Raw genomic sequence first — 21,395 nt, forward strand, 5'->3', positions numbered from 1 at the left:
ACTTGTTTCCTAGCACGGCGCACGTCGGGTCCCATTACATATCATAACTTAAGGTATGCGATGGGACCCGACCGACCCGATTTTCGGGCTTTAAAGAAGACGTTTCCCGTACAATTAAAAAAAACGGCCGCATCACATGCCATTATAATGGCATGCGATGCGACGCACCCAATTTTACATTGGACCCAATGTTAAATGCCCCCCAGACCCGATTCTGATGGTTATTTATTATGTCAAATCCCCCCCATTGTTAACGCAACGCAACGGTCAACGTCAACCCGAAGCGCGGCGAGCGGCGGCGTTGCGTGTCCTCCGACCATTTCATACCCCCACTATCCACGTCGGCGTGGAGTTGATTATATATATATATATATATATATTGTGGCGAGCGCAGCGAGCCTGAAGTGTGGCGAGCGCAGCAAGCCCGAAGTGTGGCGAGTGCAGCGAGCCCCGCGCGGGAAGCGTAATACGTGTGAAGTAATGCGCGTCCGCTCGCCACACTTCGGGCTCGCCGCACTATATAAAAATCAACTCCACGCCAACATGGATAGTGGGGGTATGAAAAGGTCGGAGGACGCGTATCGCTTTGGGTTGGCGTTGATCGTGGTGTGGCGTTAACAATGGGGGGGCATTACACATAGTAATTACCCATCGGGGTGGGTATACAATTAAAAATCGGGTCTGTGGGGGCATTTAACATTGTAATCAGCCATGAGGGTGGCTGTACAATGAAAAATAGTGTCGATTTGGTCGCATCGCATGCGATGGACCCGATTTTTCCGTCCCGATAAAATCGGTAGCGCCCTGCTAGGAAACAAGTACCCGAGCATTTATTACTATTTATTTACAGTTTTTTTATATAGCGCACACATATTCCGCAGCGCTTTACAGAGAATATTTGAACAGTCACATCAGTCCCTGCCCCAGTGGAGTTTACAATCTATATTCCCTACCACATATACACACACAGACATTCTAGGGTTAAATTGTTAGGAGCCAATAAGCCTACCAGTACATTTTTGGATTGTGGGAGGAAAATGGAGTACCCGGAGGAAACCCACGCAAGTACGGGGAGAATATAAAAACTCCGCACAGTTACAGCCATGGTGGGAAACTACCCATAACCTCAGTGCTGTGAGGCAGTAATGCTAACCATTACACCGTCCGTAATGCCTGAAGTATATACTATAATATGATGGATAGAAGCTGATTAATGGTTCATGGTATGCTACCGACATAATACAGGTTGAGTATCCCTTATCCGAATCTCCGTTATCTGAATTATTCCGAAAACCATACATTCCAGAAAATGGGGGAAAAAATGTTTTTTTTTTTGATAAAAACTTACTGGGGACATCTGTAACAGCACTACTGGGGACAGGATATGTAACAGCACTACTGGGGACAGGATATGTAACAGCACTACTGGGGACAGGATATGTAACAGCACTACTGGGGACAGGATATGTAACAGCACTACTGGGGACATCTCTACCCATTGTGGGTGCCCATCTCTACCCACTGCGGGCGCCCATCTCTAGCCACTGCAATAACTGCTAAAGAGACAGGAGTGGATGCTATCTGGAGGTGTATTAATGTCTGGGGTGTTTCCGTGTTCCATTGGGGAGGGGTGGGGACAGGGCCGGACTGGGACCAGAAATCGGCCCTGGCATTTTGAGCACACAGGCCCACCCGCAGTAGGCGGGACCCTTTCGCGGTGAAGCCGCGCACCGAAAAGGGGGCGTGGCCTCATGGAAATGAGGCGTGGCATCACAAAAAGGAGGCATTACACATTGTGGAACACACCCTAGTGCCCATTACACAGTATGGAACACACCATGATGTTCATTACAGACTACGACACAATCCATTATGCATATTACACATTATGACACACACAGGGAACTCCTGTCATGAATGGATTGGTTTGCAGCGGTCACATATAAACTTGAAGTAGTTCAATCCACCCTGGAGTAAACTTATTAATGCTTTATGGAGACCACAAGGCTGCTGAACTGGCCTGACACCTTCCTTTCTGAGGACAGATGCACACTGCATTACACAATGTTCAACTTCAAACACCGTCCCACTGTCACACACAGTACGCAAACACTGTACACACAACATGCACCCACTGTAACACACAGCACGCACACACAGTCTGTCACACACACACACTGTTACACATAGTAGTCACACACACACGCACACATTGCTCTCACTGGTCCTGGAGTTGTTTCCCGATACCTCTCCCCATCCATTTCCCCTGTCTAACCTGCAGGCACCTGTAAACTGTCGGGCGGCCGCGGACTGTGAGTGCAGCTCCTCCATCATGTGTGCGGCTCCCGGTGGCTGTCAGGCTCCCAGGTCCGTCACTGCAACAACGAGGGGGGGATGTCGCCTGGCGGGGGATGTCGCGGCCAGGTCATAGTGCGGCACTGCCGCTACAGTGCTTTAAGTGGGGAGAGGGCCCTCCCAGCTCCCCCCACCCACGCTGGCTGCAGACTGTCACTGGATGGCCAGGTACGGCCGCGTATGCAAATGACGCGGTCAGCGGCGCACAGTGAGTGAAGCCAGGACTGGGCTCGATGCTGCTGCAGAAAGTTCTCACTTTCTGCACAAAATCGGCCCACAAGGCCATCGGCCCTTCTGGCATTTGCCAGAAGTGCCAGATAGCCAGTCCGGCCCTGGGTGGGGATTTTTGTTATATTAATCAAATTATGGTAATGAGTTGCTTGTCTGCTTGATTGCAGATTTTTTGAAATGTGGGAGGTTTGTGACTTGTACCAGCATCTTAAAAGTTCTGGGGGCCTATCTGGTGTTGATTATGTGCAGCCACTTCTAGAAATTTTTCCAGGGCCACTTCTAGCTCCCAATCCGCCCCTGCCACTCAGTGAATAAATGTTCTCAGACTGTAGTCTGCTCTAATGGCATGGCATTTGCACATGTAAAAGAGTCTTGCCTGGACTATGCTAACACAGACTGAAGACGGAAGTGTTGGGGAGCAGCAACGTAACTGTAAGCCTGCAAATGGAACTCTGGAAAAAAAATAAACCAGCGAAAGCTCCTAGTTTTAAATTATATCGATAAATACTAAAAATAGATCATGGAAATACCTGTTCGTAAATTACAAAAAAAAATATGAATATACGGTAAAGCAAACTGAGAACATACCTCCTCTTCGGGTTCCATAAGGTAGGTCAACTTTATTAAACCCATGAATTGCAGAATGCTTCAAGTAGTCGTCACACAGAAAAGGTGTGATGTCAGATATGCTGTGGAGAAAGCAGACATATTAATGGGATTGTTAAAGCAAGGCAACTGGTTACACGCATACACAGAAAACTGCAGGATTTGGTGCCAACAAAGATGGTTTAAGTGATAGAAGGAAAAGCACACGAGGGAATAGGTCCCTGCTCAAGAAAGCTTACATTCTAAAATATATATAGGGCCTTATTCAGATCTGAGCTCAGTACAAATTTTTTCGGAAAATGGGCAAAACCATGTGCACTGCAGGTGGGGCAGATGTAACATGTATAGAGAGAGTTAGATTTGTACATTACAGTGTAATTGTAGATTACACTGCAATTTAGATTTCAGTTTCAGCACACCCCACCCATATTTAACTCTCTTTACACAGGTTACATCTGCCCCACCTGCAGTGCACATGGTTTTTCCCATTTTCCGAACAAATTTGTACGGAGCTCAGATCTGAATAAAGGCCCATAGTGTAGAGCTGTGGTCACCAACTGCACCTATCCATGACCTTGCGTAGTGCCTGTGGTGACCAACTGCCTACATCCATGAGTTGGCGTACTGACTGTGGTCACCAACTGCCCCTATCCATGACCTAGCTTAGTTCCTGTGGTCAAGTCTTCAGGGACTTCAGAAGTTGGGGGTATGCTTATGCCCTATTCTCTGCTGCATGCAAAAGTAGCAGCAGGGGTTTCAATTACATGCAGCAAAACAGGTTTAGATTTCCAGGAAGTCCCCAAACAAGGGATGTTATACTCCAATATGAAGCAGTCAAGAACTCAGCACCCTGCAGCCTGGTCCCCTGTGCCAGTTCCCTCTCTACCAATTTTAGATGGTTGCCAATATGATGCACCAGAGGCGTGTCCATGGCCAAAAAAGGGGTGGAGCTGCATGTGAAGAGGTGAAGCCTCGGGTGTAGGGGTGTAGCCACAAGGGCCCTGACCCCTGTTTGCATCATTGCGGGGACTTGCCCCATGCAGCCCGACTCCCTCCCCGCACTAATTAGATGCTGAGCATATGTGCATGGCATCTATTTTGTGATTACCGGCTGCTCTGGCGAGCAGAGTGGTGGTGATCACCGGATCTCCTAACTGTCCCCTGCAACCAGCTGAAAGGACAGAAAGACTGCGACCCACAGGAAGGAAAGCAAGACAGACCCTCTGTATTCAGGACAGTTCAGCTGTATGCATACATGTATGTATCAAAGATTGGAAAGAGACCGTTCAGTGTGTATGCCGTATGTTGGTCCTGCAGGAGCACTGCTAATGTTGTTAATGATATCGGCAGTGCAGGGAACTTAAGTGCGTACCCAGTTTAAGTAATAACACAAAACAAGCATAGTGGTGTACGTATTAAGGTTTAGCAGGACTTAACATATTAATGTAGTAATGGTCCATTCGACAGAGTTAAGACTCTTCAATCTGTCAGACGAGCCATTATTACACCAATATCTATGGAAAGTTGGTTTGGATATATAGTGGGTAGGGTGAGAAGCACTCTGCCACAGCAGGATCCAATGTAGTTCTCCATGCAATGATGCATGGTGAAAGATGGGTAAAGGAGTAAATACTTGATTACAGATTGGGTAGAGGTAATTTCGGTACTTGTTTCCTAGCACGGCCACAATCACGGCCATCGGGTGTAATTTTTAGTGGCCTGCGACGCGACCGACGCAATGCCCCCGATTTTTCCATTGAAATGCATTGAAAACAGTGAAAATCGCGTCGGTCGGGTCGTATGCGGCCAAAAATGCTTAAATGGTCCACACGCGATGGCCGCGATTTCCCCATAGGGAACAATGTTAAATGGGTCAATTTACCCAAATCATCATAGGGAACAATGGTAAATGTGCCAGAAACCCCAAAAAACACCCCTGAACATTGACATGTCCCCCCAAAAGTATTTCACGCCACCCCGCGATCAACGTGAACCCGAAGCGTGGCGAGCGCAGCGAGCCCGCGAGGGGCGGCGGTACGCGTCCTCCGACCTTTTCATACCCCCACTATCCACGTCGGCGTGGAGTTGAGAATAGAATAGTGTGGCGAGCGCAGCGAGCCACCAAGCCCGAAGCGTGGCGAGCGCAGCGTGCCCCGCGAGGGGACGCGGATACCTTCACAGGTAAACGCGTCCCTTCGCGGGCTTCACAGGTATCCGCGTCCGCTCGCCACGCTTCGGGCTCGGTGGCTCAATGCGCTCGCCACACTATTCTATTCTCAACTCCACGCCGACGTGGATAGTGGGGGTATGAAAAGGTCGGAGGACGCGTACCGCCACCCCTCGCGGGCTCGCTGCGCTCGCCACACTTCGGGTTCACGTTGATCGCGGGGTGGCGTAAACTACTTTTGGGGGGACATTTAAATGTTCAGGGGTGTTTTTGGGCCATTTACCATTGTTCCTATGATAATTTGGTCAAATTGAGCCATTTCACATGGTTTCCTATGGGAAATCGTGGTCATCGCGGGTAAATTGAGGCATTTAACATTGTTCTCTATGGGGTAATCGCGTCTGGCCCATCGCACCCGATTTTTTAGAGCATGCGATGGCCGCGATGCCCACGATTTTACACCCGATGACCACGATTATGATCGTTGTGGCCGTGCTAGGAAACAAGTACCGTAATTTCTTGCTGGGCGCAGGTGTATTAAGGGTCACATGGACCCAGGATGGGGAAATCGGCTAACCGTGAGAATAAAGAGTAGCTGACAATGAAAGTGTTAAATTGCCAAGCTCAGTAGAGTCCTGTTGGTAGTCTGTGATCCATTGAGAGTTGATAGATGATAGTATAGCATTAATAGAAATGCAAATATCAACCAGCTTGCTATTTATCCAGGCTTTCTGATATGATAGAGATCAAAGGATCCATAGCAGGAGCAGGATAGTAAACACAGGAGCATTGCAATATTAAACACAGTGTCCAACACAGGTATTGGAGTAAAGGCTACTATCTGATAGACAGTAGGCAAATAAGCAGTGCAAAGAATAGGTACATAGAAAAGGTCAACACATCCGCCTAAAAATACAGAACTATAGGATACCATGAGTAATAGGATGTATGAGAACACAGGCCAACATTTAAGGTGCGTACAAACTGAATGTTATATTGAATAATATCACTCATTTTTGCCCATCTGAGCTATATCATTCCTTATATCGCAAAGTGTGTAGGCAACGAACGACGAGCGCATCCCACAGGTCAGTAGTGAGTATACTGGCAGCCAAACACTGCCAAGCATGCAGTGATCAGTCAGATCTGTGCAGCGCTTTTGTGTTTTATAGTAAAATAAAGGGTTAGAAATAATAATTTAAAAAATAGCGTAGGGTCCCCCCTTCCTAAGCATAACCAGCCCTGGGCTCTTTAAACGAGATGCAGTCAAAATCCCGACGGTCAAAATCCCGAATGGGTCATAGTACCGAAAAGGACAAAATCCCGACATTTAAAATCCTGACAAGGTCAAAATACCGACATATAGAATGTACAGGTGAAACGGTCAACGTGACTTTGGGTCGTCAGGTCACGAGGTCGACATGGGTATTTTCACTGTTTTTTGACCCGACATGTGCCATCAGGCGGTATTTCATGCCCTAGCATCCACTAGGGCATGGTGGGAGAATAAAATAGTGTGCCGAGCACAGTGAGGCACCGTGCCCGAAGCATTGCGAGTGATGCAAGGGGCTGCGGTTCACCTCCAACTGTGTCCATGTCGACTGTGTCGACATTCGGGTAAAAAAAACTGTGAAAAAGACCATGTCGACCTCGCGACCTGTCGACCCAAACCCATGTTGACAGTTTCACCTGCACATTCTATATGTCGGTATTTTGACCATGTCGGGATTTTGTCCTTGTCGGTATTATGACCGTCGGGATTTCATACCAAATCCCTATAAACTGATGCTTGTTCTAAAAATACAGGAAATAAAGGACATAGGGTCCCCCTCTATAAAAAGAACCAGCACCCATGGCCTTAACCCTCCAACTAGCCAGCCATGGATAGGATAGATTAGGACCAGGGCTGAAGCCTGGTGCTATTCCCGGCACTCCTGGGCAGTGGGTGTTGAGTTCACTGCATTAAGTGTAAATGTCAGAATTAATTGTTTTACTTTTGAAACTACAGATCCCAGCAAGCCTCCCCCTATGCTTGTTCTTTGAGAACAGCAAATACCAGCATGCAGGGCATTAAATCCCTGGTGGCACCTGTAGTTCCACCTGTAAAACAATTATTACAATAAAGACAGAACACACACAAGTTTCATTACACATATATATCACCCTTACAAACTCACACATACTTACCTACATCCCACGAAGCCCATCGGTCCTCCTCTTCAGTAGTAATTCATAGGGCACCTTATTGGCTAATGGACCTACAAGTTAAAGATGTCACATAGATGCCCTCCAGTCGTGTAGAAGAGTGTATATATTATTATTAACCCATGGAATGCCTACATGTACCAAACAGTGAGGCAGATGTATTAGCCTAGAGAAGAGATGTGGAGATAAGTAAAAGGAGATAAAGCACCAGCTAATCAACTCACAACTGTCATATTTCAAACACAGTTCATTGACTGGTGCTTTATCTCCTTTCGCTTTATCTCCCGTTTATCTCTTCTCCAGGATTACTACATCGGCCCCAGTATGAGACCTACACTGGATTAGGTGAGTATTCTTTTTTTTTTTTACAGGCACCCTATGGATTACTACTGGAGACGAGGGCGGAAGGGCTACATAGGATGTAGCTAAGTATGTGTGAGTGCGTAAGTGGGCACATTTATAGTGGTTCCTGCTGCTGTGGCCTTAACGCCCTTTGTTTGGGGGGTCCCCATTCCCCATGGACCCCAGCCTCACTGATCTGTGCCTGCTTCTGCAAAAATCCCAGTCAAAAGCACTGCTATTTGAAAAGTGCTCAATGATATATTGATTCGCACGTGTGTGTTCTGTGATTTTCATTCGTATTGAAGTGTAAATATGACATGCACAATTAGAATTCCACTGCCTCTTTGAATGTGTTTAAATCAACATCTTATGAATTTAGACAGGTTCTGTGAATTCGTTTGGTATAAAGAAGAAACCACATACATGCGTTCCCCTACAAGACTATACATGCAGAGTACAGCAGATGCAGAGTACAGCACATGCAGAATGAGATTCAGGTATAGAACATGAAAGTGGCAGTGGCCTCTGTATTGCACAAAGGGCAGGGCAGGAGTTTGCAGCAGAGACCGAAGATACGCAAGTATCTGTGGTCAGCCTCTAAATCTGGTTAGTGGCCAAAACCCATGCAGTTCATCTTTCCTGCCTGGGGTGTCGCTGTCTGCTGTGGTGTTTCTAGCACAAGTCTGGTGTAAATATCAGTGCTGATCTACAACCCACACTGTGCTATAAGCGTTACAGCGACACCCCAGGCAGGGAAGAGGAACTGCATGGATTTTCAAAGATGGCGAGTGCTAAAATGAACACGAAGATCACTATTTATCAGAGGTGAACATTTATGAAGCCAGTACCAAAGTAAAGTATTCCCTAAGCAACCAATTTTTTCCTGTATGACAAACATTGGCTGCATACTGTGCCCTAATTTTCAGAAACTGAGAACACATCTGCACACAAAGGCCCAACCTTTATACATATTAGGCTTGTGTTAGGTGGGCCAAGTGATCTTGAGCAGACAAACAACGGCATAGTTTGAAAATGACTCTACTATAAGCCTGTTAATATAAAGCCAATAAGACAGTTTGGGATACCATCATATTCAGTCTCCACCCAACAAGCCAAACATCAAGTTAATTAAGAAAAAACATAATGAGAAACAATTTGATGTGGGCAAACCCAAGGTGTAATCATTCATAGAATCCACCTGCTTAACATACAGAATCTTGGCAGACGTACTAATGTAAGAAGATTAGTTTGTGAGTACACTGAGTACACGTTGTACGCATCTAGTACTATCATAGCTACAACATTTTACATACCATTCCACCTAAACACAATGTAAAGCATTACGCAATGGAAATTGTTTATAGGTGGAGATATCTTAGTCGATTGGCCTGTCTGACAGAGCAGAGCAGTACAATAACTGAGCAGGATGAAACAAATACACTATTACAGGCACCACGGACACGTGGCACACACACAAGTATCATGTTTATTGTTTTTTTACTTTTACATTATTTTTATTTATGATTTAGGTACCCAATATCACACCTACCCAGATACTATATGCTAGTTATGTCCTGAAGCATTCACCTACCCACCCTCCAAGATACACTACTGACCAAAAGTTAGCATATTTCGACTTTTGCCGTTTTAGATTTCCAGGGAACAAGAAGTGGGACAGCTGTTGTACAGAAATGAGAAAGAAGGTTGTCTGGCCTATGAATCATCCCAGTGGACTACTTATCCCTATATGATCCCTTGTCCATTTAAATAGGCATTATTTGCATAGACTGTGTTGTGATGACGGTGGCCATTCAATTCTCAATGTCCATGTAAATTAAAGAAAATACTGAGCATTTTTCGGCAGATGCTAAAGTATCAAAATATTGAATTAGAACAAATTGCAATATTTTGGTGTACAAGCTTAACTGAAAATGTGCAGACAATATTTTCGGAGGGTTAGTTAGCTCAGAATTCATCTATTTTAACAGGGTCAGCTCTGCGATACACCAGACACATGTAATGGGTCATAAAGTCAACACAGAACTCTGAACCGAAATTTGAAATCTCTGCTTTAGAATTTCGTTTTTTGTATGCCATTGAGCAGCCCAAAGGATGATTACTCTGTGCGCAGAGTTAATTTATTAAGCAGATGCTTCTAAAGGGTGTATTTAATGCGGCCGACGAGGGGGTTAAACGGCGGGGATTGCCAAAACCAGAGATCCCCGCTGTTTAACCCCCGCGCCGGCCGCTCACCCTATTCAATGTTCTGGGGGAATCCTTGCTGTCAGATGACGGCGAGGATTCCCCCAAACAGGGAGGCTCGCGGCTAATGCAGGGAGCCCGCTGTTTTAGCAGTTGTATACGCCGTTTCCTTTACTCTCCATTGCCTTTATTAGTTTTGTTGCTCTTTGGATTCTTTCCAGTCCGATGATGTCCTTTTTATAGTGCGGGGCCCAGAACTGTACTCCATATTCAAGATGTGGTCTAACCAATGCTTTGTACAGTGGCGTAACTTAGTTTTACACAATACCTGAAATGTTTACATACATATCTGAATAAATGTATTAATGCTTTCTAATTACATCTTCTACCCTTTAAATAGACCGGAGATGTACACAGAAAATCTGTGGGCACCGGCTGCCACCCTATGGGTAACTGCATTGCCAAGCGAACAGTTAAGCGCCGCCCGGTGCACCACCGAACCCTCCCATCCCCCTGCTAATCGAATCCCACAGTAACACATCCCCTCACATGTATTTGCTATGAGAGGGTCTGTTTCAGCCCTTGTGTCAGAGAGCTGCTGAGTAGACTACTATGTCCGATAAGAAGTCATTTTAAAATCTATTCATTCCAAGAAATCAGTAGGTTTTTGCAAACCGTGCCGCCCTTTTTGTTTCCCTCAGAAACGCATTGTGAATTTCAACTTTCAGACCCTGGCTTCATCTGATAAGCCCATCTGCTGCAAGGTCTGCTTGTTCTTTTCTCACACAAATCCCTCCAAGCTTAAGCAGACTCCTCTCAGGAAAAGAAAAACCCACAACCCAGGTGGTTTACTTCAGGCTGCATAGTACAACATGACACCTTATAAGGAGTAATCCAAAATCTGTGGCAGAGGTCTACAGCTGACTGATGCATTGGATCATTATTCGGTTTTCACATGCTCTCTCTACTTGCAGCTCTATCCATTGCCATACACATACTCATTGCTTCATGTGCCTGACATGGCGACACAAATAGGATGTAATTCCCCGATCAACGATTTAACTGAAAACTAAAAAGTCTAAAAGTCTCATATTATAATGCTGTATTACTTTGTAACTATTCGGCAGCCTTTCTGATGTAAAACTGCTGTTGTTGGATTATACCAGCTGACTAATAAATAATGGCTGTACATCACAAATATGAATCATGCCGAGCCTCTCAATGAGGTCATTGGGACTTCGCACACTGAAGAGGACTCCAGTGAATCTTGGATAGCCCCAGATAATGACCACATGAGTATAGGCACTTGGTTTAAAAACAGTCAACATTAGTGCACACTTGCACTAGTCCTATACATGGGGTAACAGATGCATGTGAGGACGTGTGTATTAACACTTCTGGAGTAACCTGCAATTCTCCGGACACAATCTCTCTGAATTTTGCATGCGAGAGAACTTAGGTTCCCATTACAGCCCTGCAGAAGCACAAACACACGACTGTGTATTCTTGATTTCAAAACATGTGCAGTGCAAAAAAATGACATTTCGGTCAGCGGATGTTACTATATTGTTTGTTTCCTGTGGAGATTACATTTTACATGAACGAACATAAGTGAAAAAAAAAGTGTCTTTCTGTGCAGAAAAATTGCTCTAATGTATTTATATTTAATGCAAGAAAAATGATACTTATGAAACAGAGCGTATACTCAGTTTTACCACCTAGGTCATTATAGCGGTTTGTCATAAACAACTGTGTTAATCATTCAACACTCGTTATCTCGTCAGTTGTGTTTAAAAATGCTGATCCTGTTTTCAATTTCCGTTTCCTCAAAAATAACAAAAAAAAAAACACAGAATGCCAGGAAATGAGCACAAGGCTACATTACCACTCACAGTGTCGGAAACATTATTAAAAGGCCAACGTTATTTTGCTAACTGATAGGAATGTCCAAGTGGTGCTGTATTGGAGTAAGATTTGGTTATAGTGAAGGCCACTAGAGTACACCAATCTCATGGTCATGCCCATAGCACCAGCTTGAGGTGGAACATGCCGCATTATCCTGCTGGACATAGCTATCAGAAGATTGGTAGACTGCACCCATCTTGGGCAGCACGGACGGTGTAATGGTTAGCATTACTGCCTCACAGCACTGAGGTCATGGGTTCGATTCCCACCTTGAACCTAACTGTGCAGAGTTTTTATATTCTCCCCGTGCTTGCGTGGGTTTCCTCCGGGTGCTCTGGTTTCCTCCCACAATCCAAAAATATACTGGTAGGTTAATTGGCTCCAAACACTAATTAACCCTAGAATGTCTGTGTGTGCGCGTGTACATGTTGTAGGGAATATTGATTGTAAGCTCCACTGGGGCAGGGACTGATGTGAGTGTTCAAAATATTCTCTGTAAAGCGCTGCGGAATATGTGTGCGCTATTTAAGAAACTATTAATAAATAAATAATAATAAAGACACACTGTCGGCAACAATGCTTCAGCACGTTCCTATTGTTACAATACTTTAGTTAGCTATCCTTGTTGTGAAACGTTCCTGTTTTCTCAGCTCCCATTACCATTGGTGGGGTTCTTACTCTTTAACCTTTTGAGTGCCAACATCTCTGTGAGAGATGTGCAAAATATCTGCTAAAAATGTCAGCGTTTCATACATTTGTACTATAAATACAAATAAATATTGTGTAAAAAAAAAAAAAAAAAGATTATGGGCGGTATTCAATATACGGTGCGGTTTCTGACAGCATTGAAGGCGGATTACGACAAAACAGATCAGACTTTAAAGCAAGTCGGATCTTTTTTGTCGGAAATGGCTGTGGATTGTCTAATTTGCCGTTTCTCGAAATCCCACGTCCGTTTTCACCAACATGCCCACTTTTTGACACTCGACAGGCGGAACATTGAATTCTGCCCGTCGACTTGCATGTGAGCTGGCCAAAAACCAGGCCAGGAATTCCAACTGTTGGGACGTGCCGCCAGTCGAAATTCCACATTCTTCCTATACAAGGTAAACATTACAGGTCATAATGATAAATAAATAGGTTTGCTTTCACACTTTTCACACCTATTTTGACAAATTCACGTGGCACTCAAAAGGGTTAAGAATGTCCCACTAAATTTAGTTTAAAAAACTAATAACAGGCTGTGGCATTTATACGATGCTTGATTGGTACTAAAGGGTTTAAAGAGTGCCAAGAAAACAATCCCCTAATGCCGTTATGCCACCAGTCTGAGCCTTCAACACAGTCCATGTTTCTTACACCATATCCTGACCGTACCATCTACGTGACACCGCAGAACTGACAAAGCGGAACTAGAGATTGGGCAGGTGTTGTGAGCCGGAGCAAACGAGTTTCCTGTTTTTAGCAAATAAGAGTTTAACCCATAGTGGTCTGCTGCCATAGCAAATCACTTTTACATGTTGTGCATACTATTATACTTCTGCATAACACTGTTGTAACGCATGGTTATTTCTATAGCTGCGCACTTCCTCTCAGCTCGACCACGCGCTGACCTCTCATTAGCAAGCCATTCTCACTTTCACTGCATGCATTTGATTTGTGCAATATTCTCTGCAGACTGTTATACACCAGGGAAAAAACAAAGGAGATCAGCAATTCCTTAAATCGCCCTGCCTGGTACCAACAGTTCCATGATCAAAGTATCTAGATTACATATTGTAATCATTCTGTTGTTTGATAAAAATAGCTGAGGCTCTTGATCACTTAATGCATTAAGACACCACTTTATCAGCCCATTAACTAGAAGGCGGATATCAAGTTTATCTGTCCTAAAGCACACAGAGTGCAGAACCAGCAGCAGGGTCCGGGTGGCGTGGATGCAGATGATACAATATTATTTTCTGGAAACACTTCGGTATATATTCAATTGATGCTGCATCCTTTACGAAATTGTATTGACGGAATGGATCCGGCATCCATTATTCAATGCAGCGGTCAAATCCGCTGATTGATGCTCACCCGGCCGGCGTGGGGACCGGGGGAGCACAGCGGCGGGAGGTGGCATGATTGCCCGGGAGGCAGCGGGAGCCAGGACAGGACCGGTGAGCTGCTCTTACCCAGTGCGACGGGTCAGTACAGGAGGCGGCTGACACGAGTATGGCGCCGTGAAAGCTGCTGCTGCTCACCCAGCACCGTCCTTCCTGCTTCAATCCAACATCTTTTCAGGTCCGATTTAGATTGACGGAAACATGGCCAAATTGTGTTTACGTCAAAAGCAGGTGGATTAACAGCTATTCCGTCAATCCACCTGGTTTTTGGCAGGTCGGATCATTTTGACCTGCTGGAAAAAAACAAACAAACAAAAAAAAACAGCTAGCATTGAATAGATCGGATCCCCTTCCGATTTTTTTAATGACAAAAACTGCAGTCTTTTCGGCAAGACGGCAGTTTCATCATCAATTGAATATACCCCTAAAACTGGATATGCCTTTGGTATATAATAATAAGTTCAAAATGAGAATGATAAATTCAGATAAGTAGAGTCAGTTCACATTTGCATCTACACTGGAATGCTTACTCACTTCAGTATTAGCCGGAACCTTTCATTGTAACAAGACTTATAGTCTTTAACTGGGTCTGTTGGTGACCTGGAAAAGAAAATAAGACAAATAAGTAAATGTACATTAAAGCTTTAGATCTGATCAAATCATCCTGTAACTCTGTATCTGGCAGTACTGACCACTCTGTACACAGTAACGTATCATCACTATTACCCAGTCACGCACAGCGCTCTTTCATGTAACACTTTTACAAGATAAATACAGACACAAGGCACTCATTTGGAGACTTAGCAAATCTTCGAGGAAAAGTAAAGGTGGTCCCAGAGCAGCCAATCAGATTTCAGTTATTTTATTGAATGGATTAGATAATGGATAGGTAGAATGTACTGTAAACTTGTCCTCTAGAACGTGAAATACAATGGAGACTAGTCAAAATATCAAACCAATAATGTCATGCCCCCAGTAGTGCCAGTTACATGTCATGTCCCCAGTAGTGTCAGTTACATATCATGTCCCCAGTAGTGCCAGTTACATGTCATGTCCCCAGTAGTGCCAGTTACATATCATGTCCCCAGTAGTGACAGTTACATATCATATCATATCCATAATATGGTGTAGGTATTGACTGTCGTCATTAGTGGTAACACCCATACTACTGATAACATGATTCTAGCAACATGGTTCAACAAAAGGATATCATGCATTTCCTTCTGAGAGGCAGTAAACAGAGATAACCTGACAGAATAAATTTGCTGCATAAATATGTGATGTTCCTCAAGATAACTTAGGGGGGAAAAGCACGCAAGGGGACTTCGTATACAGTCTGGGAAACCCAACATTGACCACAGACTTGCCTTCTTTTGAACATAGTTAAAATCCTATCAAGCGTACCAAAATTGGCTACTGTATAATAAGATTGGCTTGCAAACAGAATTTTACTTAAAGCTGTTGATTGTAATGAATTCTGAACCTAAAACCAAATTCATGATTTGGTAGGTAAAAAGGGTTCTGCCACCTACATGAGACAGCAAGTGACCCAGATGTGTGTGTGTGGGGGGGGTTTGTGGGGCGTTGGGGACTTGGACATCATACAGCAGAGTTCTACCATGAACACTAAAAGTGAGTGGAAGTACTATTGTTAGGAGTCTTCACCAGGTAGCTATTACCTGTCCAGGTAAGAGACACAGTCCAGCTACACTTCTCAATCACTGTGTAATGGGGCCAACAAACGGGGAGATTTTGCTGAGCGATCTGAGCAAAAAGGGATCACCCAGCACACAGCTTGGCACATCACTGTGTGCAGTGATCTGTCAGGACCAGTGTTCTCCGGTGAGAACATTGGCTTGGTCCGGCAATCTAACTAGATTTATCCAGCATGCAGGATCATAATCGCTGGGCAATATCTATGAGCGGGGTCAGGCATAGATAGTAAGCTTACGAGCAGGGCCTTCCAAACTCTATGCCTGTCTGTAATCACTCAGTTTGTCTTAGCAGTGTTGATTCCAATTGTAAAGTATAACGGAATATGTTGCACTATATAAGAAACTGTAAATAAATAAATGAATAATAGCTATGGCCATTGCCCCTACACACGGAGCGATGTACAGTAGGGGCATTTTCTAGCGATCTAGTCTGATTGCTTAGAAAATGCCCTGAAATCACCCCGTGTGTAGGCCCCGTTAGGATTTAGTGGTAGAGACACAGCCTTATTAGGAGTTATTGCCAAGTGCTCCAGCTCAAAGCATTTTTCTGAATTGGCTCACACAATTCCTTGGAACATTTCATAGCTTCTGCTATCTTTAGCATTCTGATACCACTATGCCACATATACCCATTACACAGCAGTCTGAATTATCTGAAGACATACCGATGAACTGGCAACAACACTTTAGTTACCCATTAATGCTCTAGCTTATAGGCTATGGGGGTGAAATAGTTATGGTAACTTACCACAGGCTAAATGATCTCCTAAAGCTATTCAATTAGCCCCAAACGCAGCCTTCATTTAACAGAGATTTCTATTCTGGGCTGAGCAGACTCTAAAGGTAATTTATCTGTTTTCCAGTGTTGAGAAATTCCTAGGTCCGGTAACGTATCCACTATGTGTTAATGCCAGAAAACAGGTGAGAAAAAGGGTCTCTAATTGAATAGCCCTGGATGTTATTGCTCAGGACTATCCCCCTTTATCACCCTTGTTAAATTTACTGGGCTAACTGAATTCCCCCTATACTAGTGGTTCCCAAACTGTGTGCCGAGGCACCCTGGGGTGCCCCAGGGACACTTGCAGGGGTGCCGTGAGTTGGTGACCCAGGACCAATTAATATTATTTATTATACATATAACATGTAAAACCAGTGCTGTCAATGATAACATGTGGACAAACAGTATCAAAGCCTGTCCCTTACAATGTAACGGACTTGAAGGACGACATATAAACACAACTTTCTTAATTTAATATTTTTTTTTTTTATGTATCCATAATTAACAATCTGCCTAGGGGTGCCTGGAAAAAATGTTGATGCTCAAGGGCACGGTGATCCAATAAAGTTTGGGAACCACTGCCCTATATATATTTTTTTTTATAGAAGACACAATCATCAAAACCACAAAACATTGAATTTCTTGTTAAACAATTAAGAACTTGATTCTATATAGAATTGATGTTTTATCATCAGATATAATGTTCTACTTACCATTTCACCCATTTTGTACAGAAGATCAGCAGCTATTGTGCATACGTATACATTTGCTAAACAATATCTCGGCTTTGAGATTCACTGAATTATTCTTTGGAACAGAACACAGCTAACCGAAGTTCCATTTGCATTTGTATCATATTATATTTTTTAATATAATAATAGTTAATACTGTGGTATCATTATGTTAACTGGATTTATGGAGACATTGACTTTTTGCAGTAAACAACATCGGTGAATCGAAAACAAAGAATCATTATAGACAGACACACACACACACTAGACAAGAATTTAAAAGATACCGGTCAGAATGACCCGCTAGTGTGTAAATTTAACATCATTAATGATGCAAGCTCCAACAAGCCCCATGTCTGCTGAACATGCAGGTCAATTTTGGCTCTATAGCCACTGGCCTGCATGCTCAGCAGGTCCTGGTGATGTTACGAAGGATATCATTTACCGATATCGTTTAGTGTGTACACTCAATATATTCTGACCAGCGGCACCGCCGATATAGTTAACTGTATCGATGATGCCCTTAGTCCTCTAGTGTGTATGGGGATTTAGACGACATTTGGAAATTAGTCCACAGATAACAGAATGACTGATTAGACTAAAGACAACATATAATGATTTATTTTCCCCTTTATATAGCTCTGCATGATGAAACGAATGTGCATGCGTGATTAATGCGTTAGTTATAAGTTACTTGTTGTGAAGAATGAGAGCGGGCATTTGTTTTGATAATAGTAGCATTTTGATGAAAGGGTCTTTTAATATACCTTAACGCACTGTTCAGAGAGTCTGCAGTCGATGGTTTGAGTGTTGTGAAAGGATCTTGTTGAGGCAAATTGGACCTGTACATGCAAAATTTCATATCAGTCATATAAAATGGAGGGAAAAAAACAGCAAAAAAAAAAACAGCAAAAAAAAAATTAGAAATTTGTTTTGGGAAAAAGAAAAAATCTGTATCGGCTAAGCTTCCGGCGTCACTTCTCTGGATTACGCCCAGCAGTTCCCAGAGTTCCCCGCTCTGACTGTCTGTTTCATGTTCTTTCTGACAGATCATGTCGCTATTTAAACGTTACATGGGAGTCTATGTTCACTCGTAGCTTCTTTTTTTTTTGCTGCTGCCAACATAATAAAATGCCATATTTTTTTATTTTCTTTTTTTAAATTCATCAGTCAAAGGGGAGATCAAAAACTTGCTGACACCTACTGATAACGTTGGCTGCCTTCCCATAGACTTTCATTATCTTTGGATTGCAGAGAATTTACTGAAACCGGCTCTTGTGCAAAGAAAACACTTCAAGTTTCAACGGACACTTAGGCAAACCACTGAGCCTTTAATGGAACAGAGAATGGTAAATCTCAAGGACAGGCTTCCTTGTGCACGTGGGGAGGCCTAGCACCATTTATACCACAGACTACCCCGGGACGGTGCTGGGTTCAACCAGGTCCAAATTACCAGTTAACAAAACCTGGGTGGACCCTTTGACACAAAGCAAGGACCAGGGTATTGCTGACAATAACCCAGGACAGGAAGGTGAAAGGGGTATTAGACACAAGAGGTATGAAAGGACAGAGTTTCTGGTCTAGCTCCAGACACATTTCCATCTGTGGATATTGTACGGAATATAGCTGCATTTACTAGCAACTAGGAGTATGTCACGTTTAGCTGAATTGACCCCTTTGTGTTTTAGCAGCTTCCATAATACATACCATTGGCTGGGACAAATCAAACAAGTAATTTGCTCAGGACTGAGAGAGTAAAGGTGCCTACACACTGTACAATTTTATTGACCAACTTTTTTGACTAATTTTGTATATTTCGGCCATTTTGAACGAAATTGGTCAAAATATCTTTCAGTGCGTTTGCGACGAAAGATGATACGCATACCGCCAGTTGTTCATCAAGATTGTTCGTCAAGTGTGCATGCAGCTCAATTTGGATATCTTTCAAAAAGAGCATATAAACTGTAGCTAGATCTTTCGACTTTCGTCCAGGGAAAGGTCTTCCAACGAACTTAGTCAAAAACAAATAATTGTTCAGTGTGTATGAACCTTAATTGTATATTTCAGTGGTTCTAAACCTCGGTCCTCAAGTACTCCCACCTTTTTTTTTCCAGGTCTCACAGACTAGGTCTTTAGACAGAGCTAAAAATTAGCTCCACCTGTGGATCTGTTAATATGTGTTAGGGAGTAATGCACCATGCATTGTTGGGGGTACTTTAAGACCGAGATTGGAAACCACTTCTCTAATTTAAAAGACGAATGGTACAATAAGCTATCTAACTTGTCTGTGCTGTCATCAGGGCTCCCTCTGATACGGTCGTTCTGCCTGACCCACCAGTTGTGCACTCAATTTATTCAATCAAGCTTTATATGTTGTCCATTAGCCTAATCAACCAAATCAGCCTACATATTATTCATTACTGATCTAACAATATGTTGTTTTTCTTTCAAAGAGGCATGGAGACAAAGGAAGATGAGAGGGAACAGGGCGGACTGTTGGGTGGCCTCTGAGTCGAGTAATATCCAAAAGATAATTAAACACTATTAATGTTACATGCACAGAAATAAATATATATACATAGTTTGCACTTACGTAGAAATGGTTTTCTTTTGAACAAATATATGGAGCATGAAATGAAGTAAAGCCGCAAAAACTATTCCAACCAACAGGAACTTTCTCATGACTAAAAGACCTAAAAGGACAAAAAAAAAAAAAACCCATGAATGAAAACTATCATTTTTAAGAAGAAAATGTGCATGTGTTTGATGATGGCAAGTATTGCTTTCTGATATACCTTTACTAGATGTACAAAATGTGATCATACTGAGATCTATGGTGAAAGTAGTTTGTGAAGTTGCACATACTTTCCTCCTTTAGGTAGCTTTCTGATTAACCCAAAAAGTGCCAACTTCTGTGAGAGATGAGCAAAATATCAGTTGAAAAAGGCCAGCGTCACTCACACTTGTTATATAAATTCAAATAAAAAAATGTTGTGTAAAAAAATGGTTATATTTCAAATCTAAGTTAAACATTACAGGTCATTATGATGAATAAAAAGGTTTGCTTGCCAATTTTCACACCCATTTTGACAAACTCACTCGGGTTAAGGAACGGCTTTTACACAATCTTTTCAAATCCCTGTGCAACCTCCTGATAAGCATACAGAGTATTTCCTTCCATAACCAGCCTTATGATTGGCTATGAGAATAAAAGGATTTCCTTTACGTGGCATCATAACTGGCTTTAGGAATACATTAAGTTTGCATTTTATATAAAGCACTCGACAGCTGATAGTCAGAAGATTTGTTGCTATGGGCAACTTCTGTACTGGGCATCATCTTCATTCTTTAAACAGCATTAAATAGTTTTACTGTGGAACTACAAGTGACAGCAGGCCCTTTAATGCCCCTCATGCTGGGACTTGTGGTTCTCCAAGTTCCAGCATGTGGGGGAGGCTTGCTGGGAATCATAGTTCCACAGTGTAAGACAATAGTTTATTCAAATTTTTTTCACCATTTAATCAGCCCGGTGACTACCGCTCCAGGGTCACCGGGGACAGCACCAGGCCAGGTAAGTCCTGGAGGGGGGGGGGACCCCTTTATTGGGGGGTCCCCACTTTACCAGGACCACTGACCAGGCTCACCGGTCACAGGGCTGAATGCTTTGGCCGGGGGGACTTGTATAAAAAGTCTCCACCCCCGGCTGTGGCATTACCCTATTGGCTGGTTGGGCCTGGGGCTGGTTCTTAAAACATGGGGGACCCCTAGTCATTTCTCCCCCGTATTTTGGGAACCAGCCTTGGCCCTGGAGACGGGGGCTGGTATAAAAAAAATAACAATTTTAAAATCAGCGGAGCCCCTATTTGACGGGTTTCCTGATTTTTTTATACTAACCCCGGCTCTTTCAGCCTGGTGCTGGTTACGGCAGAAGGGGAGACCCCATGCCGTTTTTAAAACCCCCCCCCCCCCCCGCGCTTTACTATGGTTTAAAAGGGTTTTTAAACGATTAAGTGAATGTGACAAAAACGGCTTTTAACCGGTAATTTACAG

At 43.5% G+C, this 21,395-nt stretch overlaps 1 protein-coding gene across 5 annotated transcripts in view; it reads right to left on the bottom strand.

Annotated features, from left to right (window-relative positions):
* Positions 1 to 21,395, bottom strand: part of ST3GAL6 (ST3 beta-galactoside alpha-2,3-sialyltransferase 6) — a 120,433-nt gene that overhangs the window by 47,982 nt on the left and 51,056 nt on the right. For 4 of the 5 annotated variants that reach the window (XM_083171971.1, XM_083171972.1, XM_083171973.1 and 1 more), the window contains exons 3-6: positions 19,939 to 20,038; positions 18,113 to 18,187; positions 14,656 to 14,721; positions 3,175 to 3,275 (exon numbers count right to left, since the gene is read on the bottom strand). In XM_083171971.1, the coding sequence (XP_083028097.1) occupies positions 3,175 to 3,275; positions 14,656 to 14,721; positions 18,113 to 18,187; positions 19,939 to 20,038 (342 nt within the window). The remainder of the gene's footprint in view (positions 1 to 3,174; positions 3,276 to 14,655; positions 14,722 to 18,112; positions 18,188 to 19,938; positions 20,039 to 21,395) is intronic. The other variant, XM_083171974.1, reaches the window with a different exon arrangement.

This window comes from Crinia signifera, chromosome 2, assembly GCF_055691185.1.
Source record: "Crinia signifera chromosome 2, ASM5569118v1, whole genome shotgun sequence".
In the NCBI taxonomy this organism is placed as follows: domain Eukaryota; kingdom Metazoa; phylum Chordata; class Amphibia; order Anura; family Myobatrachidae; genus Crinia; species Crinia signifera.